Source organism: Dipteris shenzhenensis, chromosome 4, assembly GCF_047967505.1.
Source record: "Dipteris shenzhenensis isolate YYH24624 ecotype China chromosome 4, Dip_SZ_1.0, whole genome shotgun sequence".
NCBI lineage: Eukaryota > Viridiplantae > Streptophyta > Polypodiopsida > Gleicheniales > Dipteridaceae > Dipteris > Dipteris shenzhenensis.
Window position 1 is genome coordinate 50,066,324 of NC_141599.1, and position 18,491 is coordinate 50,084,814.

The 18,491-nt window shown below is 43.5% G+C and overlaps 1 protein-coding gene across 1 annotated transcript; it reads left to right on the forward strand.

Moving 5' to 3' along the window:
- Positions 1-16,906: 16,906 nt before the first annotated feature.
- LOC147902992 (mannose-P-dolichol utilization defect 1 protein homolog 1-like) lies at positions 16,907-18,118 on the forward strand. Its single transcript, XM_087374270.1, has 5 exons — positions 16,907-16,967; positions 17,158-17,217; positions 17,361-17,421; positions 17,580-17,621; positions 17,821-18,118. The coding sequence occupies exons 1-5, from the start codon at positions 16,926-16,928 to the stop codon at positions 17,922-17,924; spliced, it is 309 nt and encodes a 102-aa protein (XP_087230396.1). The 5' UTR covers positions 16,907-16,925; the 3' UTR covers positions 17,925-18,118.
- The last annotated feature ends 373 nt before the right edge of the window (positions 18,119-18,491 follow it).

The window sequence follows — 18,491 nt, forward strand, 5'->3', positions numbered from 1 at the left end:
ACTCCCTTGCACTCAACACTCTTTCCAGACTCTGAAATGATTTCATGTATGAAATAAAAGCCCTTGTTCAAAGTCTTTTCTTTTCTGAGAGTGTGGTTATTGATGACTTTTTGTGCATATGCATACACATTTTCCGGAATGTCACTTCTCATAGAGGGAGTAATTTCAGATCCATCATCTTCTACCTTCACCCATTTATGCGCCCAAGCCTTCTGTTTAGCTGACGGTAAAGCTGATGCCATCTGCCTCACAATGTTATGATCAATTTTACATTGGCTGATTGGAATATTTTTTTCTCCCAATAAATATTCAATTGCACTCTTTACTGCATCACGCTTCACCTGTTGGATGATGTTATCTTCCATGCAATGATCTTTATCCTTTTTGCCAAAAAACCATTCTTTTGACATTAATTTCTCTGCAGCAAGACTTGCGTATTTATCTGGTAGGTTTCTTAAAGGCCTCCACATCCGAGCTGTCATCTCTTTTTTCTCAATCTTCTTTGCCTTCTCTTTAATCAATGATGGAGCCTCATATGTAACATCTCCTTTCTCACATGCAAGACACACGTCTTTGATCTGATGAAAAACTTCATCACTACGGAAAAGTATGCTTGTGTAGTCTTGATACCTATCCCTTACTGTCTTGAAGCTTGTAATCACCTCAGCTCTTTCCTGCTTTCCCCTTGGTACAATGGCACTCAAGCATGTGTAGAAGTCAACAAGATTATCCGCTTCCACTTTAGTTGCAGTTCTTTTGAGAGTGGTCAAAGGAGAATTAAAAGTTTTCCATATGGTCCTAGCTTTGAGCAACATCTCTGAAGTGGAGGTGATTTTTCGTAGTGCATAAATGTCATGATTAAGTCTTTCCGACTCAATCAAATATTTCTTCTCGTTCTTGAAGATACAGATGCATGCAGAATAGTAGTGAAATTGAGGCACACTCGCGAAAGTTTGATAAGTAATTTCTCCTTTCTTGTATGCATCTCTAGAGCGCTCATTACAAGCATAGGCATAGTGCTGACCATCTATTGCCTCAAATGTACAATGAGCTAAGAAATTTCTCTTGGCATCCCTTATATGTCGTTCTGGATCATTCACTGAACTCTGTCCTTCTTGAAGTGAGGGAACTTGTTTTCCGAGGAACTTAGTGAATTGCATCTCAAAATCTATAGGCTGAGAGAAATTGATGGATTGACTATAATCTCCCATGACTGGCCAAAATGTTCTTGGACGGAGTACCAAATTAGAAACAACTGGTTTTTTTCCATCAATCAAAGCCTGAAAAATCTTTTCAGCATAGGCTGTATCTAAGGTCCTGCTGTTGGTGAAGACACTTGCTTTGACCACTGATGAAGCATGTATAACTTGAGTCTTCTGGCCCCATATATATCTTGGATCCTCATCTGTCACAGCCTCATTCAAGCGAAGATTTAGGTTCTTCATTGATAACATTTCTGCTTCTAGATCTGACTCCATTTCAAGACCCTCCGCATCCTCTTCATGTTCTTCCTCTTCTCTTCTTTGCCCTTTCTTTGTATATGAACGACCTCTTTTTCCAGTTATAGGACTTGGAACTGTAGCTCGTGAAGTACTTGCCTTTTGCATTTGACGTCGAGGTTTATTTTTTAGGGGCTCAATGTGAACTGCTTTAGATCGCCCTACTTCTTCTTCTATTGCCTCAACTTCAGGTATACGTAAGGGCTTCACTTGTTCTGTTATTCCATCAACTTCATGAGTTACACCATCTAAGTGAGTAATACCATGAACAAGAGATGTGTGTGCATGTCCTGTCTTATCTGATGCATGTCGTGTCTCACTCAATTCAATTTCTGTCTGAGATGCATGTGCATGTCCGGTCTCCACCAATTCAATTCCTGTCTCAGATGTAGATCCCTTGTAAGCATCCACGTGTACAAGACCCTCATCCATTGCTACAATGTGTTCTGTCTCATCCACTCCACTTCCTCTCTCATTTGTATTACCATGAACCAAATCTACATGGCGTGTCTCATCACTTCCTTTCTCATGTGTGGATTCTTGCACCTTAGGTCCCTCCAATGAAGTTGAACCTTGTTGGATGACACCCTGAAAGTATTCAAGGATAATCTTTGACTGCATTTTTCTTGCTTCCTCAATGGGAAATTCCTCCCACACATGTTGAAGGATCTCCAATGCAGGAACCAATTCAGGAAATCTAGGTGCTTTTGGCGGCGGCATCACAAAGTGCATTGCATCTTTCTTAGAAAGAAGAAACGATCTGTTGCTCATTCTTGACTTTGTGTAAATCATCATTGTAGTGCTGTCTTTTTCAATTTTTATTCCTACTAAGGTGCCCCCTTGAATCAAATTGCTCTTGGAGAAAGATACATTTGATGCGCACTCATCTTTCTCCAACTCTCTCTTTGTCATCACTAGAATGAGATTTCCTTTACTTAAGACCAAGAACCATGCTTTCTTTGTTGTGTCAACAACTGTCCAGTTTGTGAAGTCCTTTGGGGCATAAATTCTTCCATTGTATTTCAGTGACATACCATTGACAAATGCTGTAGCCTCAAGATCCATCCTGTATTCAAGCACAACACAAATTTTAAGTACTTTGACAAACTACAATTACTTTGAAAAATCAAAAGTACAATGAGTCCCATTAATACACCTCCAGTTTGTATTCTTCCCAATCATATAAGTATCAATTTCATGCTTTGGGAATAGCCTAAAAGGCTTTACAAGGCTTAGAGCATAAATGCTTTGGGAATAGCCTAAAAGGCTTTACAAGGCTTAGAGCATAAATTCTTTGGGAATAGCCTAAAAGGCTTTACAAGGCTTAGAGCATAAATGTGAAAAAAAATAAGGATTTACAATGATCTCTGAATACAAATTTGAAGTTTGTCATACATAAGTACAAAATGCTCTGTCAACTCCCGCAACTGATATAAGTGTAAAATGCTCTGTCAACTTCCACAACTGTAATCTGTCATGTCCACTGATACAACTTTCAATCATCTTGAAAGTTTAAAAACCTAAATCGTTGCTTAAATGGTAGGGTTGTTGTGTCTGTGAAACCGAATGTGAATGTGAACGAATGGACTGACTCCGATTAGGAACTAGTCGGGAAATTTTGAGCATGGCTTTGATTGGTTTTTTTGGAGTTCTCTCCTCTAAGGACAAACTAATCTATGCTAATCTAGACTACACCAACCGTCGAAGCGAAGAAAAGCAAGAAATAATTTCTTTTCCATTGTTCTTTTTAATATCCTTAGGTTGCGAATTAAAAGCAAAAAATAATCTTTCCATTATTCTTTTTAATACACTAAGGTTGTGAGTTTAAAAAAGATAAAATTTATATTTTATCTTTTTTAAACTCACACCCCTTTCTCTCTCTCTCTCCCCCCCTTCTCTCCCCCCCTTCTCTCTCGCTGCTGCCCTCATCCTCCCACCCCACCTTCCCCATTCTCACTCCCACGCCCACGTCCATTCTTTCACCTTCCCCATTCCCACTCCCTCTCCCACTCCCATCCTCCCACCACTTTCTCTCTCTCTCCCCCCCCATTCTCTCTCGCTGCCGTGGCAGCGACCCCCCCTTCTCTCTCTCTCTCTTCTCCTTCTCATTTTAAAAAAGATAAAATTTATATTTTCAAAAACTAATTTACTTACAACTCATAAGAATTGAACATTCACATTATCCTCCCACCCCTTTCTCTCTCTCTCCCCCCCCATTCTCTCTCGCTGCCGCGGCAGCGATCCCCCCTTCTCTCTCTCTCTCTTCTCCTTCTCATTTTAAAAAAGATAAAATTTATATTTAATTTACTTACAACTCATAAGAATTGAACATTCACATTAATAAGAAGTTAAAATCTTAATAAATTTGAATTTATATAATAAAAACTATAAAGTAGTTTAACTTAAAGTTTATGAAAAAATAACGTAAAATAAAGAAAACAAGACTTAAAATTAAAAATTTAATATTTACCTAGAAGAATATATTAATTCTCCCTAAAAAGAAATAAATTAAAGTAATAATAACGAATATTCTCCCTAAAAAGAAATAAATTAAAGTAATAATAACGAATGTAAGTTAAACTACTTTTAAAATTTTAATTTAAAATGTAATAAAATTAAAATTATACTCTTTATATTCCAAAACAAAATGCATTATAGTCTAAATTAAACTAGTAAATTAAAAATGAAAGTGAAACTCATTTTAAATTCAAAAACAAAGAAAAATTTAAAATTGAAGTTTCACATCCAGGGGTTTGTCTTTTGAAACACAAGGTTGTCTTTTATCACAATTTTCACATCCACGCGTTTGTCTTTTGAAACACAAGGTTGTCTTTTATCACAATTTTCAAGTTTTCACACGTTTGTCTTTTCAAACACAAGGATTCAAGTGAGAAATTTTGAAATTCTAGTTTCCACACGTTTCTCTTTTCAAACACCAAGGTTTGTCTTTTCAAACACAAGGATTCATAGTTTAAAAAAAGGCGGGAAATTTTGAAATTCTAGTTTCCACACGTTTCTTTTTCAAACACCAAGGTTTATAGTTTTGTTTGTTTAAGTTTCGACTAAATCACACACCAATCTTCTCTAATATGCCTCATTGATCGTAGCTCCCAAATTCTTCCATCAAAACATCTCTCCTTTATCTCTTCTTGATCGTCGCCCACTCATTTTTTCTCCTCATTGGTAAGATTTTTTATCTCGATCGTACTCTCTTGTGCCCTTCCTCTCTAAATTTTCATCAAACACCAAGGTTTATAGTTTTGTTTGTTTAAGTTTAGACTAAATCACATACCAATCTCCTCTCATATGCCTCATTGATCGTAGCTTCTTCATCTTGTCTAGATCGTCGCCCACTCATTTCTCCTTTTCATTGGTAAGATTTTCTATCTAGATCTCTTCATCTTGTCTCGATCGTCGCCCACTCATTTCTCCTCTTCATTGGTAAGATTTTCTATCTCGATCGTACTTTCTCGTGTCCTCCCTCTCTAAATTTTCATCTCTCTCACTCTTCTCTCTCTCTCTTTCCTCTCTGCTCTAGTCTACGTTTCCTCTCATCTTAGTCTACTCTCTCCCCTCCTCTTCATTTCCCCTCTCTCTCTCTCTCTCTTCCTTTCTCCTCACCTTTTTCCTCTCTCTCACTTGCGCTCCCCACTCTCCTCTCCACTCTCTCTCACTTGCCGCGATCTCCTCCCCCATCCCCTCTCTCTCTCTCCTCCCCCTCTCTCTCTCTCTCTCCACCCCTCCCTCTCTTTCGCGGCCCCTCCCCTCCTCTCTCTCTCTCCCTCCCCCCCTCTCTCGCATCTCCCCCCTACTCTCTCTCCCCCCCCCTCCTCTCTCGCTGCCGCGGTAGCGGCTCCCCCTCTCTCTTCCCTCTCCCCACCCCTTCCCTCTCCCCCTCTCCCCCTCTCTCTCTCCCTTCCCTCTCTCTCGCTACCCCCTTCTCTCTCTTCCCCCCCCTCCCTCTCTCGCTGCCGCGGCAGCGGCCGCGGCCCCCCCCTTCTCTCTCTCTCCCCCTCCACTCTCTCGCTCCCTCTGCCCCCTCCCCCCTTCCCTCTCCCCCCCCTCCCCCTATCTCGCTGCCGCGGCAGCGACCGCGGCCCCTCCCCCTTCTCTCTCTCTCCCCCTTCCCTCTCTCTCGCTGCCCCCGGCCCCTCCTCCCTTCCCTCTCCCCCCCCTCCCCCTCTCTCGCTGCCGCGGCAGCGGCCGCGCCCCCCCCCCTTCTCTCTCCCCTCCCTCCCCTCCCTTTCCCCCCCCCTTCTCTCTCCCCTCCCCCTCTCTCGCTGCCGCGGCAGCGGCCGCGGCCCCCCCCCCTTCCCTCTCCCCCCTCTCTCGCTCCCCCCTTCCCTCTCCCCCCCCTCCCCCTCTCTCGCTGCCGCGGCAGCGGCCGCGGCCCCCCCCCTTTCTCTCTCTCCTCGCCTCCCTTTTCCCCCCCCCTTCTCTCTCCCCTCCCCTCCCTCTCTCGCTGCCGCTGCCGCGGCAGCGGCCCCCCCCCTCTCTCTCTCTTCCCCCCCTTCCCTCTCTCCTCCCCTCCCTTTCCCCCCCTCCTCTCTCCCCTCCCCTCCCTCTCTCGCTGCCGCTGCCGTGGCAGCGGCCCCCCCCCCTCTCTCTCTCTTCCCGCCCCTTCCCTCTCGCTGCTCCCTCTCCCCCCCCTCCCCCTCTCTCGCTGCCGCGGCAGCGGCCGCGGCCCCCCCCCTTTCTCTCTCTCCTCGCCTCCCTTTCCCCCCCCCCCCTTCTCTCTCCCCTCCCCTCCCTCTCTCGCTGCCGCGGCAGCGGCAGCGGCCCTCCCCCTCTCTCTCTCTTCCCCCCCCTTCCCTCTCTCCTCCCCTCCCTTTCCCCCCCCCCTTCTCTCTCCCCTCCCCTCCCTCTCTCGCTGCCGCTGCCGCGGCAGCAAACCCCCCCCCCTTCTCTCTCTCTTCCCCCCCCTTCCCTCTCGCTCCCCCCTCTCTCCCCCCTTCCCTCTCGCCCCCCTCCCCCTCTCTCGCTGCCGCTGCCGCGGCAGCGGCCCCCTCCCTCCCCTCTCCCCCCTCCCCCTCTCTCGCTGCCGCAGCAGCGGCAGCGGCCCCTTCCCCCCCTTCCTCCCCCCCCCCCTCTTCCTCTCCCTCTGCCCCCCCTCCCCCTCTCTCGCTGCCGCTGCCGCGGCAGCGGCCCCCTCCCCTCCCTCTCCACCCTCGCCTCCCCTCCCTCTTCCCCCTCTCTATCCCCGCCCCCCCTCCCTCTCTCGCCGCCCCCCCTCCCTCTCCCCTCCCCTCCCTCCCCCCTCGCCGCAGCGGCCTCCCCCTCCCCTCTCTCTCTCCCCCCCCTCGCTGCTTCTCCCCTCTCTTCCCTCTCTTTCCCCCTTCCCCCTTCTCTCCCCCCTCCCTTTCTCTCCCCTCTCTTTCCCCCCCGCTTCTCTCATCTCTCTCCCTCTCTCTTTCTTTCTCTCTTTTGCTGCCGAGGCAGCAAGACTCTCTCTCTTCTTTTCTCTCTCTAAAAATCTATCCTTCAAAAATTTCAAAGAATACAAATTTTAAAAACAGTACCTGGAAAAAAGTTGAAATCGATGCTTGTGCTTGCTTGTGCTTGCTTTTGCTCTTCCTCCTCTTTTTGCTTCTCCTCTTGCTCTTCCTTGTTGAAATGAGAGAAACAATGAGAGAAGGAGAGTATATATAAGAAAAACTAGGGTTTTGAGTGCTTCTCTCTCATTGGTCCTTCTATAACATTATCTCCTCTCCCATTGGCCTCTCTATTAGATTATCTTCTCTCTCTCTCCCACCCACTCCCATCCTCCCACCCCACTCTCACTCCCATCCTCCCACCCCACCTCCCCCATTATCACTCCCACACCCACGCCCATTCTTTCACCTTCCCCATTTCCACTCCCTCTCCCACTCCCATCCTCCCACCCCACCCCTCCCACTCCCACCCTCACTCCACCCCCACCTCCCCCATTCCCACTCCCACTCCCACTCCCACTCCCATTCTCCCACCCACTCACATCCTCCCACCTACACGTCTCACTCCCACTCCCATCCTCCCACCCCCACCCCTCCCCCCCCATTCCCACTCCCACTCCCATTCTCCCACCCTTATCCTCCCACCTCACCCCTCCCACTCCCATCCTCCCACTCCCATTTTCCCACCCCCCCACCTCCCCCATTCCCACTCCCACTCCCATTTTCCCACCCCCCCCACCTCCCCCACTCCCACTCCCTCCCCCATCCTCCCACCCCACCCCTCCCACTTCCACCCCCACCTCCCCCATTCCCACTCCCATCCTCCCACCTCACCCCTCCCACTTCCACCCCCACCTCCCCCATTCCCACTCCCTCTCCCACTCCCATCCTCCCACTCCCACTCCCCACCCCACCCCTTCCACTCCCACTCCCATCCTCCCATCCTCCCACCCTCACCCCACCCCCACCTCCCCCATTCCCACTCCCACTCCCACTCCCACTCCCATTCTCCCACCCCCACCTCCCCCATTCCCACTCCCTCTCCCACTCCCACTCCCACTCCCACTCCCACTCTCCCACCCCCACCCCCACCGCCCCCATTCCCACTCCCTCTCCCACTCTCCCTTTCTCCCACTACCACCCTCCCACACTCCCTTTCTCCACTTTCCCACTCTCCCTTTCTCCCACTACCACCCTCCCAACTATCAATTCCACTATTACTTATAAATTCTAATTAAAACTATTACTTAAATAAATGATATTACTTGAAAACACTCATAGGATTTAAGGTTTAGGATTTCGTGGTTTGGGTTTAGGATTTGGGGTTTGGTGAGTTAGGGTTTAGGGTTCAAGGTTTGAGGGTTAGGGTTTGGGGGTTAGGGTTTAGAGTTTGGTGGTTTAGGGTTTAGGGTTTAGGGGTTAGGGTTTAGGATTTAGGGTTTGGGGGTTAGGGTTTAGGGTTTGGGGTTTAGGGTTTAGGGTTTGGGGTTTAGGGTTTGGGAGTTAGGGTTTAGGGTTTGGGAGTTAGGGTTTAGGGTTCAGGGTTCAGGGTTTGGGGTTTAGGGTTTGGGTTTTGGGAGTTAGGGTTTAGGGTTTAGGGGTTAGGGTTTAGGGTTTGGGGTTTAGGGTTTAGGGTTTGGGGTTTAGGGTTTGGGAGTTAGGGTTTAGGGTTTGGGAGTTAGGGTTTAGGGTTCAGGGTTCAGGGTTTGGGGTTTAGGGTTTGGGTTTTGGGAGTTAGGGTTTAGGGTTTAGGGTTTGGGATTTAGGGTTTAGGGTTTAGGGTTTGGGAGTTAGGGTTTAGGGTTTAGGGTTTAGGGTTTAGGGGTTAGGGTTTGGGGTTTGGGGGTTAGGGTTTGGGGGTTAGGGTTAAGGGCTTAGGGTTTAGGAGTTAGGGTTTAGAGTTTAGGGTTTGGGGGTTAGGGTTAAGGGTTTAGGGTTTAGGGTTTCGGGTTTGGGAGTTAGGGTTTGGGGTTTGGGGTTTGGGAGTTAGGGTTTAGGGTTTAGGGTTTAGGGTTTAGGGTTTGGGAGTTAGGGTTTTGGGTTTAGGGTTTAGGAGTTGGGGTTTAGGGTTTGGGGTTTAAGGTTTAGGGTTTGGGAGTTAGGGTTTAGGGTTTGGGAGCTAGGGTTTAGGGTTTAGGGTTTAGGAGTTAGGGTTTAGGGTTTGGGGTCTAGGGTTTAGGGTTTGGGAGTTAGGGTTTAGGGTTTGGGAGTTAGGGTTTAGGGTTTAGGGTTCAGGGTTTGGGGTTTAGGGTTTGGGTTTTGGGAGTTAGGGTTTAGGGTTTAGGGTTTGGGATTTAGGGTTTAGGGTTTAGGGTTTGGGAGTTAGGGTTTAGGGTTTAGGGTTTAGGGTTTGGGGGTTAGGGTTTGGGGTTTGGGAGTTAGGGTTTGGGGGTTAGGGTTAAGGGCTTAGGGTTTAGGAGTTAGGGTTTAGAGTTTAGGGTTTGGGGGTTAGGGTTAAGGGTTTAGGGTTTAGGGTTTCGGGTTTGGGAGTTAGGGTTTGGGGTTTGGGGTTTGGGAGTTAGGGCTTAGGGTTTAGGGTTTAGGGTTTAGGGTTTGGGAGTTAGGGTTTAGGGTTTAGGGTTTAGGAGTTAGGGTTTAGGGTTTGGGGTTTAGGGTTTAGGGTTTGGGAGTTAGGGTTTGGGGTTTGGGGGTTAGGGTTTAGGGTTTGGGGTTTAGGGTTTAGGGTTTAGGGTTTAGGGTTGTTATTGGTTAGGATTTAGGGTTGTTTTGGTTTACGGTTTAGGGTTTAGGGTTTATGGTTGTTATTGGTTAGTGTCTAATTAAATTTTCAAACACGTTCTGGATTTTTAAATCATTAATAAAGTAGATTATTGACAAGAGACTAATGTTCTTTATAATGGTTGTTACAGCTTGTTTGCAGAAGAAACTCACAAAGGAGATGGCTACAAAATTTATTCCGGGGATGGAGGTGATTTTATGTTGCAAAAGAGAAGTAGTTGCATTTGCTACAATCCATGAAAGTGATCCAAATTCTATTTGTCACTTTAGAAGACTTGGCGAAGATAAGGTAGCGGTTATCGTATCAAGGATTCTTAGTGCACATGTTGAGCTAAAGCATAAGTGTGGGGATATGGAAATCCTTGGAGATGTTATGCCCTATAATACTTCCAACAAAGCATTTATTGCATGGGACAGAGATGAGACTTATCCAACACATGTCATCAGGAATACAAAGTGCATATCTTTGGATTTTAGAGTGGGAGATATTTTACAAATGTTATCATTTACAAATAAGTATGTAGCAGAAGGTCAAGTCTTGGGATTTGAACAAGTTGAACACTGGACATTTGCGCAGATGAGAATTCAAAAAGTTACTGATGATGGTATGGATGATAACTCAATGTCATTGGATGGTCCCTACTATGAGGTAGGTAAGGATTTGAGATGGAGCATGCAATTTTTAAAGATTGGAAAGACTCGGCATGTGGTTTTTAATGATAAACATAATGTATACTACAACATCAAAGAATTGAAAGAATATGCCAATGTACCAAGCTCTATTCCTTCAGAGATGGATGATTCCAATGCACTCAACTATAGCACTGACGTCTTATCAGAAGTCGATGAGTTCATTGGTACCGAGAAAGAAAAATATTTCACAAGTGATGCCTTATCCGGGGTGGATGAGTTCATGCACATTGAGAACTTGGGCAAAGATGTGAAAAGTGTTATATCTTCAAGCATGGATGGCTTCATGGATACTGACAAAGTTCTTGGAGTCAAAGCAGGTAACTATGGAATTATGGAAATCATGCACGATAGTATAATGAGTGATGTTCTCTCTGGAGTAGAGGAGTTTCAAGACTATGGAGTTATGAAATCCATAGAAAGTGCATCAATGAGCGATGTTCTCTCAGGAATAGATGAGTTTGAAGATCATTCTGGACAGTCTATCACCACTGACTATGGAGTTATGAAATCCATAGAAAGTGCATCAATGAGTGATGTTCTCTCAGGAATAGATGAGTTTGAAGATCATTCGGGACACTCTAATGCCATTGTGACAAGTGGTTCTACGATTGTATCAAAAGTAGGGATGAGATCAACAAAGGACTATTCGGTGTTTGACTTTGATTGTGAACTTGTAAATGTTACAAATGGTTTGACGAATGTATCAAAAGCAAGGATGACATCAACAAAGGAATATTCAGTATTTGACTGTCAGAGTGATAAGATCAAGGATGCAACATCTCATGAAAACAACGTGACAAATAAATCTTACAAGGAGAACTACACAAATCCAAATAAGAATGAACAGAAGGTCCCAAAACGGACATACAGATGCATGAAAAGACAACGAGTGCAGGCAGATCCAGAAAAGCAACCAAAGAGAATAAGAGTAATGAATGAAGATGTTATGCTAAAAGCAATGCGATCTACATGCTGTAAGCATACATGTATGCGATCCATTAACTTACATGACATCAAGGGTTGTAGAGAACATGTATGGCAAAGGAAAGGAAGCAGAAGAAATGAATACCTACTCACGAGATTGTCTTGCTTTCTTGTAAATGATAAGAGAAGGCGAAGTTCAGGACATCAAATAAGGCCTCTTATAAATGGAAAAAGTATATGCAATAATGCATATCGCATTATTACAGGATTATCACATGGCACATATTGGAATTTGGCTAATAAAGCAAAGTATGGAGTTAAATTTAACATTCATGGAAACATAGGAAGGCCCAAAACAAGAGCCTCAACGGTTGCGGCAACAGCAATTTTGAAAGATTACATTTATGAAAATGCTTTACCACAACCCCACCTATCAGAAATGCATCTTCCGATAGGTTTGACAAAAAAAGAAGTATTTAACTCTATTGGAGAAACACAGAGGCAAAGAGGGCATGCACCGGCATCTTTTCATACTTTGTATACTCTTTGGAAAAAAAGCTTTGGACATGTTAAAATCCCAAAGAGGCAAAAAATGTCAAAGTGCAACGACTGTGATGATCTAAAGCGAGCACTTGAGAGTGCAACATCTCCAGAACAAAAAGAAGCTTACAAAAGAAAGAGAGAATTTCATCATGGACTTGTTCGACATTCTAGAATAAAATATGCATTTTGGAAGGAGCAAGCTATTTCTCACCCAAATGAGTACATGTGCATTATTGTAGATGGTATGGATCAAAATACAATAACATTACCTCGATTCGTTAACACTCCACCTAAGCTACAAGGCAAATACTTTTTAAAGACACATCTATGTGGAGTGTTAGTGCACGGATTTAAGTTTTTTGCAGACATATGGATTGATTCCTTGCATCTACACGATAGCAATCAAGTTGTAACATCCGTTATGAAGGCAATTCACAATGTACATGCAGAAAAAGGTCGCCTACCAGCAACTTTGAGAATACAAGCAGACAATTGTGGACGAGAGAATAAGAATGTACTCTTCTTTGCATTTTGCTCAATGCTAATCGCTCATAGAATCTTCAATGAGATTGAAGTTGGGTTTTTGTTGGTTGGGCACACACATGAGGATATCGATCAGGTATTTAGCACAGTTTCAAGAGAACTAAAACACAAGGACATGGAGACAATGGATGACTTGATAAGAAAATGCGGGAGGCAAGTTGGTGGCCGTAAGGAAGGAACAATATGCTCAATGGTTGAGAGGATGTATGATTGGAAGAGCTTTATTCTACCTTTCATACAAAAAGGTGGTGATGCCCTGATTGGTCATAGCGCTCCACACTATTTTCGATTTTTCTTAAAGGATGAAAAACCAGTGATGCAATGGCAACACTATTCTCTTGATACAAAATGGGAACCTGAAGAACCTTACTCTCTCTTAACTTCAATCCCGAGCAAAGAAATGCATCCAACATGGGCTCCTATAAAAGAATTCAGTGAGAAATCCAAAGGTGAAATAGAAGGCTTAAAAGCTTTTATTGCATACAAAGAGGAAATGCTCCGGAGATTTCCTGATTGGAAGCCCTCTTGGAAGGAACACACTACTGTTGTAATTAGCAAGACCTACCAATTGATAAAGGACCTTGCAAAAATGCGAGAAGATGATATTAAGGCAGAACGGCCTTTATTTTGGCCAAATGTTGGTAATGACTTGCGTCCAGCATGTGGTCTCTTTGAAAATGAGTTTGAATCGTTGCTCCCACATCCATATTGTGGACCCAAGAAGAGAGAGTTTATGCCACAAATAGACATAGATGTCCATTGTTTTGTTGCAGTTCGACCATCGGATGATGAACATGAGAACGTGAAGTTTTGGGTTGCAAAAGTAGTTGACGTGAGCATGGATGACTGGGGGAGAGCTACAACATTTACAGCGGTATGGTATGAGCCAAGGGGCAGGAAGGAGAACCAAGATAACAGTACATTGTATAGTAGTTGTTTGAAAAAGGAATGGGTCCCAAACCATGAAGCAATTTCAAGACTTTCCACAGAGACAGTCATAGTATCCTGGAAATCAAGGTCAAAGAAAACAAAGAAGCACATGGGGTATGATGTAGAAGACAAAATAAAATTACCGCAACCAATTATTACGCACATTACAGAGTTCACAAAGATGCTCGCCCGGGAGGAAGTAGAAGGAGATAGCGCAAATGAAGAATGCCCATGATAACACCATTCAAATATCGAGAAAGAGTGAAGGTGGTGGTGGTTGTCAGATGAGAGTGAATGAAGATGGCACCCAAGCGACAAGTGACGACAGAAAGGACATTCTGAACAAGCAAATGTTTGGATCGCTCATTTCTGTGATCATGATAGAAAAGGACATTCAAACAAGCAAATGTTTGGATCGCCCATTTGTACTAAACTCATTGTAAAGGAAAAATTAAATTATTGAAAAGGCCACAGGAGATCCTTTGTACAAAGACTCATCCAGAGCAATATTTGTTGTAAAACTTATGACATGATAATGTAAAATTGCAAGCATAGCTATTGCTACTTTTTGGAGTACAAAAGAGGCTTCCATCATGTCTCATGTGTATATAAACCTTTTAATTTCTTGAATATTCAAGAGTGTTATAGTTTTCTGCATTGAAAGTAAAAAGAGTCTTACAGGTCTCTTATGTATACATTTTTAAAATGTTGTGAATCCTCAATAGCATGGTTTTTCATGGATTTAAACTAATAACTCGGATTTTTTATTTTAAGAATATGATTCTTATAAACAAGAAATAGAAATTTAGGATTTAATAGTAGTTTTTGCATTATTTGTACAACATTGTAGAGAGATATTTTGAAATGTCTTATGTGAAAATGATAGTGCCAGAAAGTAAACTTTTGATTCTCGAATGACAGTTTCATAAAGTAAACTTTTCAGTTGGGAAGGATTTTAAGGAATAGTCCAAAAGTAGACATATGAGTCCAAAATTAATGAAATAAGTGTTGTATATAATCATTCTTGCGAGATGACCCTGCACATGATAGTAATAACATTGATCCTCCTTGTTATACCTGACCAGAGTCTCGGCATGTGGAAATTTATCAAAGCCCTTGCTGTCCTTCATGGTTTTGTTCTTCTTGGACTGCTATCCAATATTCTTCCCACGTTGGAGCTAATGTCTCCTGAGAAAGTGAATCTTGGTACTTCTTGACTTGGGACCTTGCTGCCTCTTGCTCATGAGCTCGAAATTTTGTGTGCAAGCTTGTAGGTTGTATCATATGAGGGCTCAGGGGTCTATCTAGCTACTGAAGAAGGGTGGGGACAAGACCGTGAAATTCCTTCATAGGTTGTGGATAGACATCCAGTGGTACATATGCAGTTGCTGTGAATCAGTTCGCATAGTGGTTGACAAAGTTGGAGGGGCCCTTGGAAAGCTCAACGAATTGTGTCCCCAAGGGATCCACGTATTGTGGTGATAGGAATCGTGTCTTGAATCCTGATGTCCTTCAAGAGTCCCTTCCATTTAAAATATGCTATCTCCATCAAAGCATCATAATGATCCGCCTGCCGCTTGTGCCACCATGTGACGGTGATAGCGGGGGAAAAAACAGTAGGGGAGCAGTGGAAAAAAACCTCAAGTAGATTAAATATGGTTTCCTGCTTACCAACACCTCTCTCAACCAGCAAATAGACAAGCCTTCAAAACAAACAAAGTCACCACCACCATCGTTTCAATTAAGCATAAGTCACTGAATCCAACAAATAGCTTCAGATTTAGAGATGTAGCGTGGACACCGATGGGATCAGCATAGTGTGAAGCTCAGAGTGGATAGAGCAAATGCACAATATCGAGAGCAGCATGTCACAGACTCGAGACTAGCTCATACAACGATTGACTGGGACAAAACGGACAAATTCACAGAAGTCCCCATAGAGATTCCCAAAACCAATACACCTTCAGATCAGCCGCCCAAAACAGATGCATTTGTCTCAGCTCATACTCGAGCTTATGCACACAAGCATAGATCCAAAACCTCGATGTTGCCACATAGGCATCTGTACAAATCCCCGTGCTTAACTGAATCAAACACTTGCGCAATCCCTGTGAGCAGACCGTACATAAGGGCTGTATTCAGGCTGTCCCGTATACCGTCATCAATCTTTCTGTCCAAACCTACGCCAGCGTGTAGAGCATCCCTGTCAGCAGACCGTACAACACTCGTGTGCAAGCGACAGGCGTCTGCGTACAGCTCCCGTACATGCAGTCCATACCAAAGTCGTACACGTGTGTACACAAGAACGTGTATGATCCGTACATAGACCTCAGGCAGTCCGTATTCAATTGCCTGTACGTCTCAGCAGACCATCTCGCCTCTACCTCGCGTGATCACTAGCAGGTCTGCGCCCGTACGGAAATGAGCAGCCCCAAAGCTCTCTTCTCTCCCTTCGTAATTGTGCCTTTGCTTGATTACCAAGCTCCTCCAGGCTTCCTATCAATCTCTTCCAGCTTTCATATATTTCCAAAATTGATAGTGTGGAATTTTTTAGGGATAAAGTTTGTATGCCTTGCATTCATCTTCAAAGTGGGCATTTGCAACAGGAAGAGAATCGTTGCAAATAGTGAGAGGGAAATGTAGCGGGTTAGAATGACAAGATGTTGATTAAGGGATATGAATTCTACGCGGCATTGGGTGATGAATTGATTATTGAAGATCATGGAGGTGAAAGTTATCTTTTCACAACTCACAAGACGCTGTAGAAGATAGCGTATGATTTTGAAACATAAATTTTGCAAGGCCGAAGTTATAGATGGAAACAAATTTGAAGCTGCATGTTATAGGATCAGGAAAGGTAGGACAAAGTTGTTGTAATCTTTAAGAGTAGGATGTGGTTTCAAGCTATATGGGGAAAATGCCAGTATGTACAGTAATAATTATTCATTGCCATTTGAATTTTTTTGAGGCATGAAATATGCCCGTTTAAAAAGAACACTGGTGTGGAAGAACCCAATTCAACCACATGATTGAATAATTGTGGGAAGAGGGATTGAGAAGAGAATCATGTAATATTAAGAACAAGGAATCGGATCTATGACCCGGGCAGGAAACTCCGGAAAACAATAGCAACCATGTGGAAAATTTCAACCAATGTTTTAGAAGACAAATCACAAGAGATGAGAAAAATACTTCATTAATATGCAGCATAATAGCTATGGTGGGGCTTCTACATTTCCTAGTATGGCATGGAGCTCAGTGATTCAGGCATGTGGATCATAGTTCAGAGTTTTTCATTTGTTTGCTCGTTGGATATCACAACCACCAATTTTAATCAGCCAGAATATTAGAGACAGTTGGGTCAGATTGTATGTCCAAGTGTATAAAACTTTAAGAATTGCCAAGTCACTGAACATTAGCATTTCAAACTTTAAGAAGTAACCATTAGCATTTCAAACATAGATTGTTTGTCTTTTACTCTTCTCAGAATTAGGGAATTATAAAGGAATATTGCCAAGACAATACATTTCTGGCTTGTTTTCATAGTTGCTCAAAACTATCATGGAATTTGTTGTTGCAATACCTTGACTGTACAAGCTACTGTGCTGTTGCTCCTATTCTCATGGTTGGTCATTTGGATCCGGTTCTATTCGAAGCATTGTATGTAAGTGAACTCACTTCCTTTTTAATCTATGAGTAAATCCCTTTCTCTCTTGGTACATACGTCTGCAAGCGAATCTACCACGTACATATAGCAATTCTGTTAAAATTTCAGAAAGAGCTTTTACAATTACAATTGTTGCGTGTTGTTCAGATTATTCACGATTTCCATGTGCTGGCAAATTGATTTGCAGGCTTCTCAGCACGCAATTTTTATAATTTCCAAGATACCTCAGATAACTGAAAATTTTCAGGTACGTAGTTTATAACCCTGTATTCCCCTTAGAAAATCTTTTCCTTGCTCTCTTTGACATCGGTTGCTTTGACCCATTCCTATACCTCTAGCTGAACCGCTGTCAAATTTCCTGTCTTAATAGCAGCGTAATTGATCTTGCAGAACAAGAGCACTGGCCAGCTAAGCTTTATCACTAGTTTCTTAAACTTTGGAGGCTGTTTTGGTGAGTTTTCACGTCTGAGACTGAACGAATAATCCATTGAAATGACCTTCATAGTCTAGGACAAGGGGAAAAACACGTAGTCACTAGCGATGCCTTGGTCCTTTTGACTGACTACACGATTGGTGGCTGAAAATTGAAATTATTGTTCTATCTTGCAGCGCGCCTGTTTACCAGTGTTCAAGAAAAGGCACCTCTAAGCAGTATCCTTCTGAGCTAGTTAGTGTCGTCTTAATATTATGATATGTAATGTGTATCAAAATATGTCTCTTACACCATGATATGTTTTGTGCTGCCTATTTACTCTTGTACAATAAAGTTTTGATTTTGGAATATTTTTGAATATTCATGTGTAGTTGACAATATTAAGGATGAACTCTTGGAACCTTGACTCATTCTTAGTGGTGGCTGGTTCTGTACTCGGTATCATCACAAATGGTATTGTGGTGTATCAGATTCTTCAGTATAGTGGCAGCAAAGGAAAGAAGTTAGAAAAGGATGACTAGTGGGTATGGCTGCAAATAGGTTTGTCCTTGTTCATATATTGGATATGGGTTATATTAAGTAGCACTCAGTTTGGCTAAGGCTCTTTCTCCATCTCCTATCTTGAAAGGATGAAAATCCACTTGACACAATTGCAGGTGGTCATCTGTCTCTCAGCGATAAACTTTTTGTAGAGTATTAAGTTATTTGTTATTGATTTGAAGAATGATGTGAACTGATATAAAAAATTACAATTTCTTGATCTTTGTCTTTTCAGTTGTCCTGCATAGATCATCTTTTGAGATCTTAGCTAAATTATCAACTCTTGGACAATAATTGGGTGAGAGAGTTAAACAATTAGCTATAGTTCCAAGTTGAGAAGCTTGCTAATTGTGTGGACGTTAGGGTCCATGCTTATCTCACAAAAGATTAATGATAGGGTGCGCACACACGCACACACACACGTGTGCGTGTGCGCTCTCTCTCTCTCTCTCTCTCTCTCTCTCTCTCTCTCTCTCTGTCCAGTCCCAATTTCCTAAGATGCAAATGAAAATTAACTAGCATTATGGCTTGGTAGGAACAAAGATGGC